Here is an 18,691-nt window from a genome sequence, read left to right as displayed (position 1 = left end):
TCAATATTACACAGAGATGAAAGTTCATTTTCTACTCTGGACAGTTCTGATGAGGAAGATGCTAGCCAAGGACAACAGAGGTGCTCAAATTAAATCAAATTTGTGCTTAAGTCTCATTAGAAGCACCAGAACCAGCTCTACACACTTGCACTGGAGCACAATCTGTTTTCACTACTTGCCCAAGCAAACATTTTGCCAGTCACATCTCTGTTCACACTGAGAACATCCCCAAAATGGGGCTTGGCTGTGGCTGCACTCAGGGAGGACAGCCCAGCATGGAGAACAGCCTGGCACTGTTCCCTGCCACTTCCCTTTGGTCACATGCATTGTGTTTGCCTTGGGAAGCTGGACACAAGAGCCTGCAGGGTGTTCTCCTCATCCTGTGGCTACTGCACATGTGGAGATGGATTGAGAAGCAGAGGCAGCCCTGCTCATCATCCTGCTGCCAGGCAGGAAAGTGTAGGGGAATGCAAAGAGGATTTGCAGAGGGGATTTCAGCATTCAGACGGTTCAGGGATCACCCAAAGCCCCCCACAGCCAGATCCTGGTGTGATTCCTGGGGCACAGCAGCTCTCAGCATCACTTCTCCCCTTTCCTGGGGCTCCTGCAAGCCCAGCCACAGGCACACACAAGAACCCAACTGGTGCAAGTGCTTTAGGAGCCCAACAGCTACTGGCCACACAGCCTCCCTAATAAAATCAGTTTGTGAAACAACTCTGCAGGTTTCAACAGCCCAGTAACTGAGCTCCTGAGGTTTTAGCACACAAGAGCAGCTCGTGGAGAGGGTGCTGATGGCAGAGCAGGCAGAGGGGTCCCTCTGTGCCCGGGGAAGGGATGGAAACACCCACGAGGGTGCCTCAGGAAAAGCAGCCCTGGAGCTCCTGCAGCCGTGCTGGGGCTGTCCCCGTGCTATGCTAGGCTATTCAGCTGTCACTTCCCACTCAGGAGAGCTCTGAATCAGCCAACGCCTCGATCTGAATACCTGCAGGGATCCCTGATCCCCGGGAAGGGGAGGGAGGATGCAGGCAACGTGCATTTAACTGCATGGAACCAAGCGAGGGTTTGGGAATGTTAATTGGCTGTTAGCAGCCTCAAAGAAGGAAAAAAAAACAAATCTCTTACTAGGACTTGCTGAAGGGAAAACTGCACTGTGTCCATGAAGAAAAAAGTGCAGAATACCAATATTTTCAAGCTCAGAAAAGAGTGGTACAACTCTTTAGACTGACCTCCTCTTCCATATGAGTTAAAGAACACCTTCCCCAGGGCTTCTGGCTCTCCTGTGTGTCTGTGCAAGATGGAGTCTGGAGGGATGGTGTGTGTTCAGAGCAGCCCTGCACTTCTTCCTTCCTCCATCTGTCCACTGCTCACTCCTTAATGGCACAGTTAGCAAATGCACTCAGCACTAATTGTGCAGTTGCTGGTAACCTCCACAGCTGAATCCAATGCAGATTTCCTAAGAGCTCTGCTGACACCCTGCAGCTGGAATCCAGCAATACTTGAAGTTCACAACACAGGGAATTTGGCAGGTGTCTTTATGAGCACACACCTGAGGGCTTCACAAACATCCCCAGTCCTCTCCAAGACAACCTGTCCAATCTCCAGAGCATTACAGCACAACAACACTCCAGGGAAATACAGTCTTCCTGTTGGATGTGCTATGAACAAGGAGTTGGAAAAGCTCCCTTCCTTCCTTCCCTCATGACAGCAACATGCTCCAGCCCCTGCTGCCACTGAAGTGGGTTTGGGAACCAAAAAAAGTGCTGGAAACTTCCAAAGCAGCAAGGTATCCTAGTAGCTATGCCAACATTGGGTATCTCCTGACTTGGCACACTGAGCCTGATCTTCCCAGAAATCCTTATTCTAGAAACCATTAAATATTCTGAAGTGCCTTCCTAGGAAAGAGTGATTAGCACAGGCTTACTGCTGACAAGGGAGAGACACAGAACTCTGGAGGTGGAGACTGAAAAATAAAATTGCACAAAACCCTGAGAGAATGGCCAGAGAGGGGGATACTGCAAGCACCAGAAAAGAAATGCAGGCAGAAGAGGCCCATAAACCCACCTGGGCACGTCTGTGAGAGTCACATGGGCATCTCACCCAAATTACTGCCTCCTGGGAAGATGCACAGCCAGGGGAACCATCTGATTCACTCAGCAACAGTCTCACCATGCAGACAGCATTCAAAAACCAGCCCAAAGGACAAATTTGCCCCAGCACTGTGCCCAGAGATGCTGTCCACCTGTGGTGTCGTTGGATCAGCATCCCCACGTGCCATGCATGGACAGTGGCATCAGCTGGAGGGGTGAGAGCAGTGACAGCTCCCACTGAGCCCCCAGGACCTGCAGCAGCTGCACATCTTTTGTCAAGTCAGGTATCTCAGGGAGGGCTGTGCAATGAGGAGCTGATGCTGGGAGCCAGCTGGAAATCAGACTGGGAAGAAGAGGCAGCCTCAGCCCAAAAGCCCAGCTCAAAGCACTTCTGTGCAGGAAGAAGAGGGTGATCCACACCCCAGTGGTGTCAAGCACCATCTGCCCACCTGCACGGCAGCACAGCCAAGCACAGCGCTCTAGGTGACCTCACAACACCTGCATATTTACCCCCAAATTTAGGAGCACTTGCACAGCACAAGAAGCTCATTAAAGCCCTTCCTCATTGCACTGGAGGCTCTCCAAAACAGGTCCCGGGCAGCAGGAGAGGTTCTTCAACACCCCTCAAGGATTGCAGAATCATCCAGCCTGCACGGGCTGGGCTCTGTCCAGCTGTCCCCAGCCCTCTGTGAGCACACCAGGCTTCTGGTGGCCACTGCTGTGCCTCTTTAATGCCTCTTTGAGCAAAGCTCCAAGCTCTCTCTGCAGAGCCAGCAGCCAGCAAGTGCTCAGTGCAGCAGCAATAAACACAGGCAAGGCACACACTGCCCTGTGTCCCTGCTGGGGAGGGCTTTCTTCAGTTCTCAATCACTCCAGCTGAAAAGGAGGGTCCCTTGGAACAAAAACATCTTTTCATTCGAGGGCAGGGGCAGCAATGAGCAGCCACAGTTCATCTGGAAGCCCGGGAAGGGCTGAGTAAGGAGCTGTGGTGTTTCACAAGACCCCTGTCGCGCATCCCAGGTTGTTTGCATCCCTTTGTTCTGAAATGAGCTGGCTGGGACGCCCGTGTGTGCTGCACAGCACAGGCACAGATACCCAGTTCAGCAGCCCAGCCCTGCCAGCTCCACCTGCAGCAGCCAGGAGCTGCCTTTGGGAGCCTGGATCCAGCCCTGGGCTCTGCTTCCATCACCTGAGGTCGCCTGGATGTCTCCAGCTTGCCTCTAGCTCAGCGCTGTCTGGTGCTGTACAGATGCTGCTGAAGGCCAGAAGCTGCTACAGCATTTTAGAGAAATCAGAGACCAAGAGCAGCAACACCTCCATCCACCTGAATCCAAGTTGCTGTTTGCCACCTACGTAGAGAAGCAGCCCTGGCTCTCAGTGAGGGGCGTGTGGCAGAGGAACCACACAGCCCTCGGCTCCTGAGCATGGAAATGTTTGTGCTCACCTACCCAAGAGGCACACACTGCCTCATCCCTGCAAACACACAGGCTCTGTAGGAGCCATAAACAACCTTCCTGTGAATCTGTCACACACAGAAGATCCGAGGCACATGTGATGGTTATCAAATGTGTTGTCTGCAGCTCTGCAAGGGATGCCAGCAGAAGAAGACACTTGGAAGCAGAGGCACCAGGCAAAGAAATTAAAGGTTTAGATCCACATGTAAATCTTGGGAGCAAGACTTAAAGTGGATTTCTTCTGTAAGTTGTTCTGCTGGTAACGAAAGAATAAGGTCTGTGCCCAACTCCCAACCCAGCTTTAATTTTCCAAAATGAGAAGCCGCTTGACAGTTTTTCCTCATCAAAACAAAATTAATCCAAGTATTGCATCTTTCTACTCAAAAACACATCCAGAGGGACTGTAGAGTGATTCACACCCACAACTGCTATGGGAAACCGTTTGCACTCATAGTGTAACAAGCCAACACTGATTCACCCACATAATTACAGGCAGACACTGATTCACAGCTACTGCAACTGCAGACAGACTGACTCACAATCAAAGCAACTGCAGACAGACCCAGGCTCACAATCACAACTGGAAATACAACCGTGCTGACAGTATTCACAGCTCTGTGTACCTGCAATTCCATGTACACACCAACCTCTGGAAAACTGGCCAGCAGTGCAAACACTGCTCACCAAGCCCCGCGGTTTTTTGCTGGCACTTTTGACCTTCACCCCAGAGCCATCTTCCCCGCGCTGGTGGAACAATCCCCACACCTCAGCAGCCTCCCTGCCCTGGCAGGAGCCCAGCAGGACTGTCAGAGCCAGGAGTGGCCAGAGACACACAGGGAGTGTGTATGGTGCAAGGCATCCCTGCACATCCACTCTGTGCCACACGCGGCTGCGCTGCCTCCGTGCTTCCAGAATGGGAGTGAATGCAAGCCAAGTATAATACATTTAGCCCATGGGCAGAGGAGATGGCAAAAGACTCACCACTGGGCAAAAGCCTGAAAAGCTGGATTATTTACTACACTCTCTGGCTGGGTATGTAATTATGTCAGTGTTCAGCCTGGGTATTGTGCTACTTTTTGTAAACAGTTGGCAGGAATACTCGGACTGAGATGAGGGGCTGGGCTCTGTCTCCAGTGTGGAGAGAAACAGGCTGAAGAGGACATGGTCTACTTAGACAAAAAAAACCAAAAAAAAACCAAAAAAAAACTGAGGTGAAAGAACACATTAAGCAGGAAAAGGCAAAGGAGAAGCTGAGAGTGAAGTGGGACAGGTGGCAGTCTACTGACAAAGGGAGAAGAAAGGAGAAAGAACAGAAGGGGAAAAGCTCCATGATGCAGACTTGTGATAAGGAGCTCCAAAGCGAGGAGAAGCAGCAGTCCCCCCGTGCCGAGGGTGTCTCGCAGCAGTGCAGACAATGCATCTGTGCCTCCCCACACGCTGGGCTGGCTGCACCCTGAGAGCCGGGAGCAGATTCCAGGGGAAGGACACAGCAGCCTCCAGGGCAGCCTGTGCCGAGGGCCCAGGTGCAGCTGCAATCCCTCCAGCTGCTCTCTCAGAAAGGAGCAGCAGGGTCAGGCTCCAGCACTGCTGCCTCTGGGCACTGCGGGGCACAGGCTGAAGGGCAGCCTGGCCAAACTCCACCGGGACAGCATCACCTCAAAACCCCCCAAAATCCCGCATCCTCCAGGGCAAGGAAAAAGTTAAGAGGCAGACTACAGAAAGGACAAGACTTGCCTGAACCACAAGTAGCATCTTCTAGTTGTGGGCTGGTCCTGCCTCAGCACCTGCTGTTTTTTTTCCCTGCGCTCCCCAGAAAGGCACTAAGGGGAGGGAGAGGTGAGGGAGCAAACCTGCTCTGCTGTTGCCATCAGAACATCTCGGGTGAGCAGCCACTGGGAGCTGCTCTTGCCAGCCCACAGCAGCGGGAATCTCACCAGAGGGTCCTGGTTCTCCGTTTCTGTCTGGGGACGCTGCTGCATTTGCAGCCAGTCAGCAGCAGATTCGAGGGAGACACTACAGATGCAATTGGCCAGGGAAATGAACTGTTTGTTCAATTGTACTTCTCTTGTCCAGGCGAGAACCATTCTGGCAGAAGGCAGAGTGAGGAACAATGGCTAAGTGTTGCAGTGGGGACTGTCTGCCACTTAATTGCATTAGGCTATTCCTTTTTAATGATCCATATCTCAGTCCTAGTAACTCTGGGAGAAGGAGAAAAGACCTAGAGCTCTTTTCCCCTCTCCCCTCACACCAGCCTCAGAAACTGCAGCCCCCAAAACTCCTTTCCCTCCCCAGCCCAACACAGCATCTGTGCCCATTAGGCCTGGCTGCAGGATTCAGGGGGAAATTTGACTTTGCTTTACTACACCCTCCTCCCCGCTCAGCCCTTCCCCTGCATTCCCGGTCCGGCTCCAGCCAGGGGGGCTCAGAATCGTCCTCCTGCCGGCATTTCTCCCCGCAGCCGCTCTCCCCGTTCTCCAGGCAGCAGTGCCGGCCGGGCGGGATGGATGCCCGGCGGGGAGCACCGGGCACGGCTCCGCTCCGGACCGACACGCGCGGGACCCGCCGCGGGAGCGGGGATGCTCCGAGCCGCCCGCCGAGCCCCCCCTTCCCTCCTCGCTCCGCCTATTGTCCGCGACCCCCAGACAATACCGGGGAGCAGCACAGCCCCCGGCAGCCCCATCCCCTCCCATCCCACCCTATCCTATCCCCGGCCCGGCTCCGCGCTGCCCCCCGCGCCCGCCGCTGCCGGGGATGCTCGGGGAGCCCCGGGGGAGCGGGGACGCGCCCGCCGCCCGCCCGCCCGCACTCACCGGCGCCGGCTGCCCCGGCGGGGGGCTCGGGGGGCGGCCGGAGCCCGCCGGGCTCCGCAGCGCTGCGCAGGGCTCCGCGCCCAGCCCGCCGTGCCGCCCGGCCGGGGCTGCCCGTGCCGCCTGCGCGCTGCTCCGGCCGCGGCGAGCCAGGCAGACAGCGAGGGAGGGAGAGAGGGAGAGAGGGAGGGAGGGGAGCAGCATCCCCCCGCCTTCCTCCTCCTCCTCCTCCTCCTCCTCCCCGCGCCCCGGAGGAGGGTTTACCCACCCGCTTTGTGCCGAGCCGCCCGCCCCGCAGCGCAGGCAGCGGGGATGGGTCGCTGGCTCTTGCCCCGGTTCGGGGCCACCTCGCCGAGCGATGGATGCTCCGGGGTCCTCCGCCCAGCCCCGGCCTCAGAGCACCGCCATCCTTTCGGCGCAGGAGGATGAGCAGAGCAGGGCTGGCTGCTCCCTACCTGTTGAAGGGGGCAGCTCCTCGAGGCGCTGATGCTCCTGCCAGGAGGTGGGCAGCACCCCAAGCTGCCAGGCCTGGCCGCCGGGGCAGGGAAGTTTGGCCCGCAAGTTGGGATTGCCGAGGTTATATCGCAATAAAACGATAGGCAGAGGGGGAAAAGGCGGGGAAGGGGAGAGGGGGAAGAGGAGGTTAAAATGCAGCGAGGAGCAGGCAGCGAAGGCAAGGGCAGAAGCGGTGTGGAAATGCAGGGAGCCAGGAGGAAGGGCTGGCCACAGCCGGCTGGGCTCGGGGAGGTTTTGCAGAGGCACACGGCAGCGAAGCTGGGAAGGCGAAAGCTGACAGTGAGGCACACTCAAAATATATTGTCCCTGCAGAGCTCTCCCTGCTCAGCACGCACCGCAAGGCTCAGCCGCAGCTGACTCGAGGTACAGAACCTGCCCTCCTGCACCGGGGCTCTGGGGTGGGCCATGGAGCATCACTGCAGGCACTGCTGGCCACCCCAGAGCTCCTCTGGAAAATACTCTTGGTTCTGAACACTTAAAATAACACGGAAACATACTTCAGGACAAGGGCCCTCAAGGCATGGGTGATTAAATCCAATTTAACTGTCAGTTCTCTGCATTGAGGTATTAGAAAATGACCCAGTTCTTGCTTCTAGGAGGAAGTTAGGGGCAATCACGGTTCTACCTCATCCCTGCAGAACACAGCCATCCTGGCTTTGGTGAGGTAGGAGTATTTATCATGACATTCCTGGACCGTAGGAAGAGAACCTCATCTCTCTTTCAAAGCCAAATTTCATCTCCCTGTGGTCTGAGCATGGTGTTTATTAGTCCATGTATCCAGCTGTATCTGTAAGCAGCGGGTTAAGTGCCAGTAGAGTTCTGCTTTCCCCTGCTGGGCAGGGTCCACAGGCAAGACCTGAGGAGCTCACAAGATCTGAAGACCAACATCTCGAACAAAAACTGTTCACTGCCCTCACAATCAAATCTGCCATGTTTTAGACCAGAGCATCTTTACTGTTACTGCAATGCTTGGCTCACTTACAGGAACTCTGAACCACCACAAACCCTAATCAAGATAAGTTTCTCCAGCCCTCAACATCACATCCAAGCCCAGACAATGGAGATTAAATACTCACAGGACAATTTTGCAGTAGCAGCAAGACCTTCAAGTTGTTATTTTCTGTCCTCTGAAAAATATTTTGCTTGAGCAGCAGAGACCTAAGTTGAGAGATCTCGTGTGGACAGCCAACATTTTAATTGTCCTCAGGCTGTTCACACATGAATGACAGCACCCAGTACATGGTGCAGGGCTGTTGCCATTTTAAAAAAAAAGTCTGTTTCTGCATTGAATTCCTCCTGCCATAACATAAAGCATCACTCAAGAAGACAGCTGTGTGTGCGCGCTGGCAGAGGAGCTTTTTGCTGGTCTCCAAAACTAGGACAAATCATAGGATCATAGGAAAACTTGAATTGGAAGAGATTTCAGGACACCAGCAGCTAATCCAGTGTCCTACTCAGGGCATGGTCAGCTAAGGAAGAGCCCTGGGAGCAACACAATTTGGCCATAGTTCTTCCCACGGAATTCCTGCTTACATCCACGTTTCCTCCAAGCCACCTCTTCTGTTCCTCATTGATATGCTTGTGAACAAAAGAGTGTTGGCAAGGGAACAGGGAAGAGCCCAGAGGGAGTCCCAAGGCACAGCCATTCCCTTAGCTAAGAGCCCCAAGGGTCTGGCCCAACATCTTCCCCTGGGAGGGGGTGCTCCACTGGAGAATACACCAGGGTGACCATGGCCAGACAGGGGACATGGCCTGCTCAAGGACATTGATGGCCCTGAGGCTGAGAGCAGAAATCGTCCTCATACTTGTTCTTCCTCTTTTCCAAACTGATTCAGCTGCTGGCATGAGCTGCCTTGGATTTGAGAAGAGGCATGAAACAGAATCAGTGAGACAGGCATATCCGGAGACAGAAGTGACTCAGGATTTTAAATGGCTCGTATTGAAGAACATTCCAAGATTTACACATTTAAGTACTGCTAACAACAGTCAGAGGCAATGAAAACCATGCTCCTCTAGAGGCCTCTTCTTCCACAGGCCACAGTCACACCCAGTTCCCAGGAGCAACATCTCTTACTCTGCCCTGAGATGCCTTCACCAAGCCCTGCCTCCCCACTCAGGGGTCTCTGACACTGCCAGCAGCCTGAGTGAGTCTTGGGTGTATGGCCCTTCACTGGAAGAGCTTTTCCAAGCTCTAAAAATCAAGTTGAATCCCTCCCCTTGTAGCCACAGCACAGGTTCTTACAAAGGTGGGGAAGAGACTAATTGGAGTCAGACAGAAAAGAGAGCACCACATGAACACTGAGCTGCTGAGAGCAGAGCAAAAGGTGCAGCACCTAAGAGAGGTACACCTCCCAAATTAGGAGGTCTGTGGATGTACATTCTGTAACCCTTTCTGCCCCTCCAGATGTGCTGATCCACACCATAATCAGCTCATGCAAGCCCTTGGCAGAGCAGGCACCTGTGCACCACAGCAAGGTCTGCTTCCAGCTGCCAAGCCATTAATCAAAATATCCACCAGTCAAAGCCCTCCTGGAGGAGAGAGGCTGTGCCAGAGATCCCAAAAATCTTCCTGCCCCTCCTGATTTGCTCACCCCACCTGTTAGCCCTGCAGAGACATCAAGGGAGGCTGTGGGAATCTTCCTTTATCCCAGCCAGTGCTGAAAACCAACTGACCCATAAGGGAAGAGAGTGCTCCCACCATCTGGAGAGTGCATGATGATGGAATTAAAGACATAAGGACCATCCAGCAGTAACACAGGAGGGGTTGGGACAACAGGGGATGCTGTCAGGATGGAAGGAAGAGGCTTTGGCCAGGGAAGCAGGCATTAGGCAGCTTAAGAAGTCCAATTTTAGACGACCTTTTCTCTGGGGGGTATGGGTAGTGTTATCAATATCTACTTGTAATTGCTTTGATCTCTGCTCTATTCAGAAATAAAGGTAACCCTCCATTAAGAGTATCAGTCTCTGTGGATACATTCATCAATTTAAGAGATGTAAAAACATCTTGTGAAACCTGTAAGCAATTATCTTTTAATGCATCTCTCCATCATAAGGCTTTTAATTTCTTTTTTAAACTATCTAACCTCCCTGTCTCTGCCTTTACCTGCTGGAACACCTCCCTGAACTCTGGCACAGTCCAGGAGCTCATGGCTTTGAGGCAAAACCTTTCTTACGGTGATCAAGGTTAAAATGTGGCTGTCACCATATTATTGAAGAGTAATCTCTCAAAATGGAAGTACAGCAGCCTGGGAATACCTTGCTAATAATTAACAAAGCCTTTCCCTCCCATCAACCTGCTCAACAAGCCAGAATAAAAGTCTGCTTGCTTTTAGGTCCACACTGCAATGCCCTTGAACAGAATGGAATTGCAGATTTGAGCCCTTCAGCAGCCAAACAGGAGGGCCCATTCTGCAGGTGCAGGTTGGAGCAGGAGATTAGGGATGTGCAGCAACCTCCAGGACACAGAGCTCTTGGGAACAAGTCCAGGCCATCCCCATTCCTCCCACCCAAAGGCAGCATCCAGGGAAGCTGCAGCTCTTTGCAGGGAAGGGCTGAGGCAGGGCACAGCTGACCCTGCCCAGGCTGGAAGGCAGGAGGGCAGTGTGCTGGGAGGGACAATGCCAGGACAACCTCCCCCAGGGCCACTGGGAGGCACAGAGCCCTCCAAGGACCAAAGATGCTCAGCACAGGGACGGCAGGGCAGTTACAAATGTCCTGCTGGGGTCCAGGCACTCCCCTGGCATTTGGAGAAAACAGGACCCAGTGCTGGGCACAGCGGAGTCCTTTGTGGCAGTCCTGTGGGAGAGGGTCCCTGCAAGCTGCCATCCACTTTGGAGCCCTCTCCTGCCGCCAGGGAAAGCAGCCAGCCTGCAGAGAACAAAGACACTCTGCCTTTCCCTGGGAGCTGCTGGTCCCTCACCGCCGAGGAGCACCTTGATGATGTCCTGCTTCCCAAAGAGCTGGGACACGAGGGCTCTGTTCTCCCATTCCCTTCTACTCTTAAAGCACCCAGGGACAGCTCGAAAGCCTTCCAGACCAAACTCTTGTCCCATTCTCCTGGTGTCACCTTTTCTCTCTCCATCCCCACGTGGCAGCTGCCCCTTCTCCCCACCCGCCCGCTCTTTGCAACCGGAGCAGCGTCAGAGCCGGCTGCTGCGGTGCTTTATTAGCCCATCTCCATGGCAACTCGCCTCCGGCTCCACTCGGAGAGACCCCCGGCTCCTCCTGCCATAAATCAGCCACCCTCCTTCCTCCCCGGGCAGCCACGGGGTCACGGCTCGCCCGGGCTGCCTCTGTGCCAGCCTCCCAGCTGGGGCTGCTCTCTGCCATCTGCGTGTGGCACCGCGCTCTCACCCCCACTCAAGCTAAGCCGAACATCCATCCAAAGAGGCAGCATCCAAACGCTGGTGCTTTGGAGCCACCCGTACGAACCAGCACGGAGCGGGAGCGCGGCTGCCTTTGGGCAGGAGCAGAGTCCCCCACCATGGCACTGGGCTGAGCGAGAAAGGCACCCTGTGCTTCCCCTTGGGAAGGCACTGCTGCCCCTCCATGTCCATGGTGAAGCCCTCAAAGCCTGCCCTGAGTGGACAAAAGCCAGCTAAAATGCTGTGCTGTCTCAAGAGCTGTTTTAGCCCAGCACAGCTCAAAGCAGGTGACCACAATCTGCTGGTCCCCACAAGAACAGACTTTTCCCAGTCCCACGTCTTCCTCATGGCAAGGGGCTACAGGACATGCTCCTTTCACCCTCTCAAACACACAGCAAAACCTGCTCTTGCTGCTGTAACTCCCCCTCTAAACCTCAGAAAATGGAGAGAGCTCTTGCTTTGCATCCCACGTGTTATGCAGATTGTCACTTCATCCAGAAATTCCACGCACCTGATAATGCTGGGACTGAATCCTGACAAGACAAATACGAAGGTGGCTCCTGCCACCAGAAGTTCAGGTAACTGAAGAAGCAGCCTGGCAAAGTAAAAGAGAAAAATGATCATTTTCAGAAGCAGCTGGGGCACTGCAGTCTGTGCTGGTGGGAAGGTGATGGGCTTAAGGCACAGCCATCCAGTGGCTCACCTAAAATCACTCACAATCCACAACCAAACATGCACTAGTGGAAAAGATATTTTTTTCCTCACCTTTGCACATTCCCTGAGAGGAACTGATCGATGTATCTACTGATACATAATCCCAAGGGATGCCTGCAGTGTTTCTACACAAGACCACAATCTTTGTTGCCTTAGTTGAGGGTTCCAGTGTATCTGAGGGTTTACCAATATCTTAGACATGCCCAAGAAAACCCAGCAATGACCATCAGGATGGCTGTAAATCTTCATTTCACACAGATGGTCAACATGCCTACCCAGACAACACCTCACAGAGCTAAAAATCCCTCCCTGCAAGGCACTGCAGAGCTCAAGGGCTGTGTCTAGGCAGATCCTGGTAAAGCAGAGAGCTGGAGTCTTGTTTCTATGACAAAACGTGCCATCCAAATCTCCAGAAGCCAGGTCCAACTCCATGCAGAAGTACCAGAGCTCTTTTAGCAGGGGGAGCTGTCTCGAAATTCAGAAGCTATGTTCTGGCAGTGGAACAAATTCATAAAAGCTAATGAGCCTGAAAGAGACTGTATTTGTCCTGCAGTCCCTTGGCAAGAGCAAAAATAAACCTGGAGAGAAAGACCTGTTCACATACTCCCTGTTTTCTGTTCTGCAGCTACAACAGCAGCATCAGTTCAAAGATCCCCCTGTGGAGTCATAAGGTTTTCGATGCCTCAGCATTTCTATTTCTGACGTTGCACATGCTTGTCAACTCCAAATATTCTGAAACAATTTAGATACCTAACACCTAAATCAAGTGCTTACGAAGGCTGGCTTTGAGAGTCCCTGTTTGTGCTTGTTTTTTTCTGATCCAGGGTCCTTCTGAGTTTTTCTCTGTACCCACAAAGCTGTGAACTCAATTTTTATTCAGAAGGAATCGAGTGGCAGGGAGCCAAAACCTAGAACTTGAAACAAGGCCAGATATCAGGAGGTTCACACTAAAAATTACTGGGGTTGATAACGGCAGCTGAAGCGTTTGGAAAATGCCCTCTGTTCATGTTTCATGCAATATGTGATAGCAGGTCTTCGTTCCAAATACTCTCCTCAGCTCTCTTTGGCAACTCAGAGGAGACCCTGGTCTCATCACAGCTTGATAAACTGAGCTCAGTTTACATCAGCAGCCTTCTGGCACAAAGATGCTGCTGAGCTTGGGGTGCATAGGCCTTGAGGAGAATAAATCCCCAGGGAAAAGTGAACTCTGGTGCTCTCAGGACCTACCACACCTGGACTCTGAGTGTCAAAACAGCCATCTCAGGCTCCTCTCCATCAAGCAGGAGAGTCACCCATGCAGTGTGCTTGTGGACAGAGCCTGCCAGCAGCAGAGCAGAAGATTCCCAAAGACCTCAGCTGAACCTGCTCCTGTAACAAGAGCTCTAAATGTCACCACGCTGCCGGTGCCATGGTCCCTGGAAGGTTTCAGATGTTGTCACGTTTGGTGAAGTTTACAGGGAGCACAGGAAGGCTGAGGCAAAGCCTAACAGTGAATTAACTGAAGGAAACCAGCAGAGATCCAGGTAATAAGAGCTCCTCATGATGTTAAGGTGCCTGCAAGGGCCAGGCCACTCCAAGCCCTGGCTGCTGGAACCACCCTCATGGAAGCTGAGGCTGACCCAGGAGCTCAGTGGTCAATGAAAGGAGGAACTTCTTGATGCCTGAGATGGCTACCTGGAGCAGAGGCCAGCCAGAGTTAAAATAATAAAGTGGGTATTTATTAAAGGCCTTTAACAGGCACACCCTGGGCAGTGCAGGAGCCTGGCAGAGGCTACACCCAAGATGGACAATGGTCATGAGCTCTTTGGGCAGATACAAGTTTGCTCTATTTGCATTTCAGAGGTTCATTCCCCAATTACAGCTTCAGGTAATGAAGTCACATTCCCTCAGTTTGCTTCCCCCTAATTTACTTCTGTTTATACTTTTTGGGGCTGTGATGGTGTCCCTGGCTCTCAGGCCTGGAAGGACTGTTCTGTCTGACCAAACTGAAGAGAGCTTCCCAACACTCTGTATGGAGTTCAGAGCTTCACACTGATGCAGTGCAGGATCTGAAAAAATAGAAAAGCTAAAGCTTAGGGCATCATTCTCAGAAATGGTTAGGGTGTTAGCCTTCTCCTGGCAGAAAGGCACAACAAAAGGAGCAGCTCAGAGCCCCAGGATTCTCCTGTTAGCCCACAGCTCCTCAGGCTGCACAGCTGGTGCTGGGGGACTGGCTTAGCCATCAGTGCAGCTCCTGGCCTTCCCTCACTTCCCCAAGGCTGGTGGAGACCCCCAGTCCCTGGAGCACACTCAGTCACGTGCATTACACAGCCCTGCAGCAGTTTGCTGCCAGAACTGGGCCAGCACCAAGGCAGGCACCAGGCTGTGGTGCCAGGGCAGGCAGCGGGAGCTCCTCCCTGGCACAGCGCTTGGGAGGCTCCAGCTGGAGCTGTGACTGCACGTGTACAGCTGATCCTCAGCCTCTGCCAGGGCCTGCCTGCTTCAGGAGGGGCTGCTGGGTGTAACCAGGTCACAGACAAACAGCCAGGGGAGTTGTGCTTTTGGTGACAGGAAGGAGGAGCAGAACAGCTCTGCATGGGAGGAAGCGCCACAGGGCACGGGCACAGGCAGATGTTCTGCTGCTCCCAGTGCCTGGCACTGGGACATGGAGCCTCTGGAAATGCAGCCTGCCTCGGCCAAGCAGGGAAACACAGACCCAGGGACACTCAAAATGAGAAAAGAGATGCTGTAATTTCCCCCAAACCGGCAATAGCCACAACAGGCCAAGCCGTGCAATCCAGAACAGCCGTACACAGCACGAAGCCATGAAGCTGATTGGGCTGTGTGGTTTCCACTCCACATCCCAAAGCCCACCAGCATTCAGTACTGGGAAACTTAAACCAGCAACTTCTCCTCTGTCTTCTCCTTCCCACAGCAGCTGAGAGCAGTTTGGATAAGATAACATTGGTCAAAAGCTACCAAATATTCAGGTTAGCTGTTCCCTTCCTGTGGACTGCTGGGCTGTTCTGGTGACTCCACAGCAGCAGGCAGAGTGAGTGGGGGTCCTGGCTCTGAGTGAGCCCCAGGGCTGACAGAATCCACTTGCATTCAAGCAGCCATCAGCAAAGAGTGCATTAAAGCTCCACACTACAAAAATATAAGAACTTTATGACTCCCTCCCCATTAACAGGCTAATCTATATTTAAATAGGAGAATTAATGCTAGAATGAGTAACCAGGGTCCTCCCTCTACGATGCAAGCTTACATCTGTACATTACTAACAAATCACCAATATATGACAAATCAAACAAGCAGAGTATTAAATATCTTGTTAACCCGACAGAGGAGCACCCCTTCAGAAAGATTATGCAGAATTCACCTACATTCACCTGCTGGACCTGGGCCCAGAAACGTAGAGAGCACCAGGCTGCAGCATCTGAGCTCCAAACTTTGCAGGATTCACCTGAGTGAGCTTTACTTTGTTCCAGCTGATGGAAGAGGAGAGGATAATAATGGCCAGGATCCTTTCTGCTTCCCCCAGTCCAGCCAGCCCCACCATTAGGGAGGAGAGCTCCTCCTGTCTGGGAGCCAATGCACACACCACCCTCTTGATTTGTAATTAGTGGAATAAGAATGCTCAGTCAGCTGGGAAATCTGCCTGAGTAAATGACATCCTCAAGTGCTTTCTAATCCAAGGAAGGCAGCCTCTCACTTCACTGAGCTAATGGGCTGCAGTGGGGGGCACCAGAATTTCTCCCATGGACCCACATGCACCCAGGAACGTTTCTGTAGCTAATTCTCCAAGCCAGCAGACCCAGCTGGGCACCTGGGAGTAGCTGCTAGGTCCTGCCAAGAGTTTGTGTCAGTAATTAATCTGCCTCAGCCTCACAGCACTTGCTCCCTCCTCAAGGCACAAACTGTTTAAGGAAAGGTCCAGGCAGAAAGGACTCGTGGATCAGGGGATTTGGGAGCTCCAGAAAGCCCAGAGGCAGGTTCAAGGGCAGCTGCAGAGCTATTTCTGTAGGACAGGACTTGAGGAGCGAGAGAACAGAGGTTATGAGTCAAGGCAGGAGCTGCACAGCACCTGGCAAGCCACACACTGGAATATTAACTAAAATAACCCTCTGCCTCATCTCTTTTAAATTCAGGTGCACAGGGGAATCCATCAAGGTAATTTATGGTGTGTAGCTCCTGAAATGCCAATCAAAGGAAGCCCAGAGTAACAAGTGTGTTAAAAGGGACCTCATTGATCACTATCTCCACAAACACGGCCTTAATTCCTTCAATCCTGGTTAATCAGGCTACTTTGTTACTTTTCTTACACAAAAGATCGGTGGGAAGCGTTAGAGGCATTAGCTCTGCAACCCCCAGAAAGATTCCCAGGTGATGGAGGTGGTGTTTGGTGGTGTGGAACATCTCCAAGGTCCTCAAAGGGCCCCAGACAGAGCTTGTCAGTAGGACAGGGGTTTTTCCCCCTCTTCCAAAAGTGGAAATTTCTCCACGCACAAACCGCCAAGATTTGATGCAAACCTGACAATTAGCAGATGCAGAGATGATAATTAGGAAGGCAGAGAGAAAAGCAAGAGCTCTGCTGAATTCCAGGAGCCCACAGCCCCGTTCCACAGAGGGAGCAGGCTCACGTGTTCTGCCAGCAGCAACAGCAGAAGGGACCTTGCTCTGTGGATCTGCAAATCTGGATCCATCAAATGTGTCAGGAGCTGGGGCAGGGAAAGAACCACCCCAGCCCCTTCTCCTTCCACCTTCTGTTTAACAACACAAGCTGGCTTTCCCTAGGTCTGATGTATTTTTTGCTCTTTATTTGCTAAGGAAGCCCCTCTGACCTTTTTGCATGGGCTGGGGTGCTGCTGCATTGCTGTGAGCTGTGGCAAGCTGGAAAGGGTTGGGATAGCAGGAGGTAATGCACAGATCAGGGCTAGATCTGCTCTTATTAAATATAATAATTACCGATCTGGAAGAGGGAATAAGCAGCACATTAATTAAGTTTGAAGAGGATCTGAAACAGAGGAGCTGCCAACAACAAAATTGAAAAAAATTATATAAAGAGGAGGGGAAAAAAAAAATCAAGTGGGAAGAAAGCAGAACCTGTGAGAAGAAAAGACACTGAAGAGAAGCTGTGGGGGAAGGAGGAGGTTTGGCTCTAGTTCACCCCAACAGCCCCAAAAGTCCTTTGCTTATTTCTACCTTTTTCCACCAAACGAAAGCAACTCCCAGGCAGAAAAGGCTTAGGCAGACCATTGCAAGAAGAGAAGCCCTCCCATGTTTTTTACTTCAACACTGTTAGGAAGGAATGGTGGAAGCTTTGTCTCCATATGAGGAAGCTTTTACCAAAGGGCCATTTTGTCAACCTGCAAAGATTCATCCAAATTCAAGCAATTTTCTGCAGGGCATGGCACTAAAGTTCAGCAAGGCAGCCCTGCAATCAGCCCAACACAATATAAACACAAAATTTCACCCTTTCCTGGGGTTTTGAGGGTTTGGGGGTTTACTAAAGCAGTCTCCAGGTGCCAAAGAAGGCAGGGAGGGGCATGCTACAGGAAAGCTTTTGCTGAGCAGCAGAGTAACCTGGTGAAGCTACAACTTCCCCAGGACTCGGAAAGTCCAAGTGATCACCCTGAGACAGGCACAGACTCACACTCCTCAATCAAACTGCAAAACAAAAGGGCAAAAACTCCCTTTCCCTGCCCTGCCAGAGGCAGCATTTCCAGCTTCCCTGTGGCTGCCTTAAAGCACTCCACATTATGCACTCCAAGGCAGAACACTCTGTTGAGGATTAAATCTACATCCAAAGGTGATGTTTCAGCCGGCCTGCCCTGGGATTGCCAGTAGAATGACATCACCACTAATTAATCAGCCTCTGTACAGACATTTCTCAAATCCCCTGGATTCAAAGCACAGCAATTAGTCACATATTCCAGCAGGAATTGCCACCTTCCTTTCCACTTGCACTGCTCTCCCATCCCTCGCTGACATCCCAGCTCTGGGGCTGTGCTGCTGAGGCACCCCCCAGCATCGATCCACGAGGAGAGGGATCACATGGAGTCCATGTCATTATCCCTGATGGAGTGTTGGCCAGCACCACGATTAACAGGAGCAGAAATGCCAGGGACAAAGGAACATGCATTTCCCCCACTGCTGCAGGGAGCTGGGCTGCACTCAGCCCTGGAGCAACCCCAGTGCCCTTCAAAAAGCACACACTGAACCCCCACACTGGGAATAATCTGAATACACTCAGTGTCCAGGGGGGTCCTGAGTGCAGAGCTCCCTCTTCCTTTAGGATTTCAGGAGGCTGCTGCTGTTTGGGGGCAGCTGTAAACTGAGCTCATCTTCTCCAGCTGTGGTGAGAGCGGGGTCTCCTTGGAGTTGGCACAGAGAGCTGAGGAAGGTATTTGGAGGGGTGGGAAGACACGGAATAATTGAAAAGGACAAGAAGGAATTCAGTGGCTGACAGCTCCACCTGTGAGCACAGGGATTTTGGGATTGGTGGGGGAGGTAGGAACAGCTCAGACAAGGCCACACTGGTCAAATGCTGGGCTGAAAACACAGGATTTTGGGTCATAAAGAGCAGCCAGGGCACGTGGGGAGGGGAGCAGAGCCCATAAACACTGTGATGGCCACAAGTGTCTGCTGCCAGCAGCCTGTGAAGCCTCTCCAGAAGCAATATCCACGAGGTCAGGGAGTCAAGCACTGCAATCAGGAGTGCCAGCATTCAGAGCAGCCCCCGTGCCCTCACACACAGATAGAAGAGCGGC

The 18,691-nt window shown here is 52.6% G+C and overlaps 1 protein-coding gene across 5 annotated transcripts in view; it reads right to left on the bottom strand.

Moving 5' to 3' along the window:
• The window catches only part of GABRA3 (gamma-aminobutyric acid type A receptor subunit alpha3), a 120,459-nt gene that overhangs the window by 69,709 nt on the left and 32,059 nt on the right, over positions 1-18,691 (bottom strand). Inside the window, exon 1 of one of the 5 annotated variants that reach the window (XM_077186229.1) lies at positions 6,804-6,917. The exons of 1 other annotated variant lie outside the window; for it this stretch is intronic. Coding sequence is in view for 2 of the 4 variants with exons in the window: in XM_077186226.1 (XP_077042341.1) it covers positions 6,352-6,552 (201 nt within the window). In the remaining 2 variants the exon portion in view is untranslated. Of the gene's footprint in view, positions 1-4,164; positions 4,192-6,351; positions 6,587-6,616; positions 6,746-6,803; positions 6,918-18,691 lie in introns of those variants that run through there. 3 more of the 5 variants (XM_054641630.2, XM_077186226.1, XM_077186228.1) reach the window with 3 other exon arrangements.

The sequence above is a fragment of the Agelaius phoeniceus genome, chromosome 14, assembly GCF_051311805.1.
Source record: "Agelaius phoeniceus isolate bAgePho1 chromosome 14, bAgePho1.hap1, whole genome shotgun sequence".
NCBI classification, from domain to species: domain Eukaryota; kingdom Metazoa; phylum Chordata; class Aves; order Passeriformes; family Icteridae; genus Agelaius; species Agelaius phoeniceus.
Note: the sequence above shows the minus strand (reverse complement) of the source record. Positions and strands in the feature narration are given on the sequence as shown.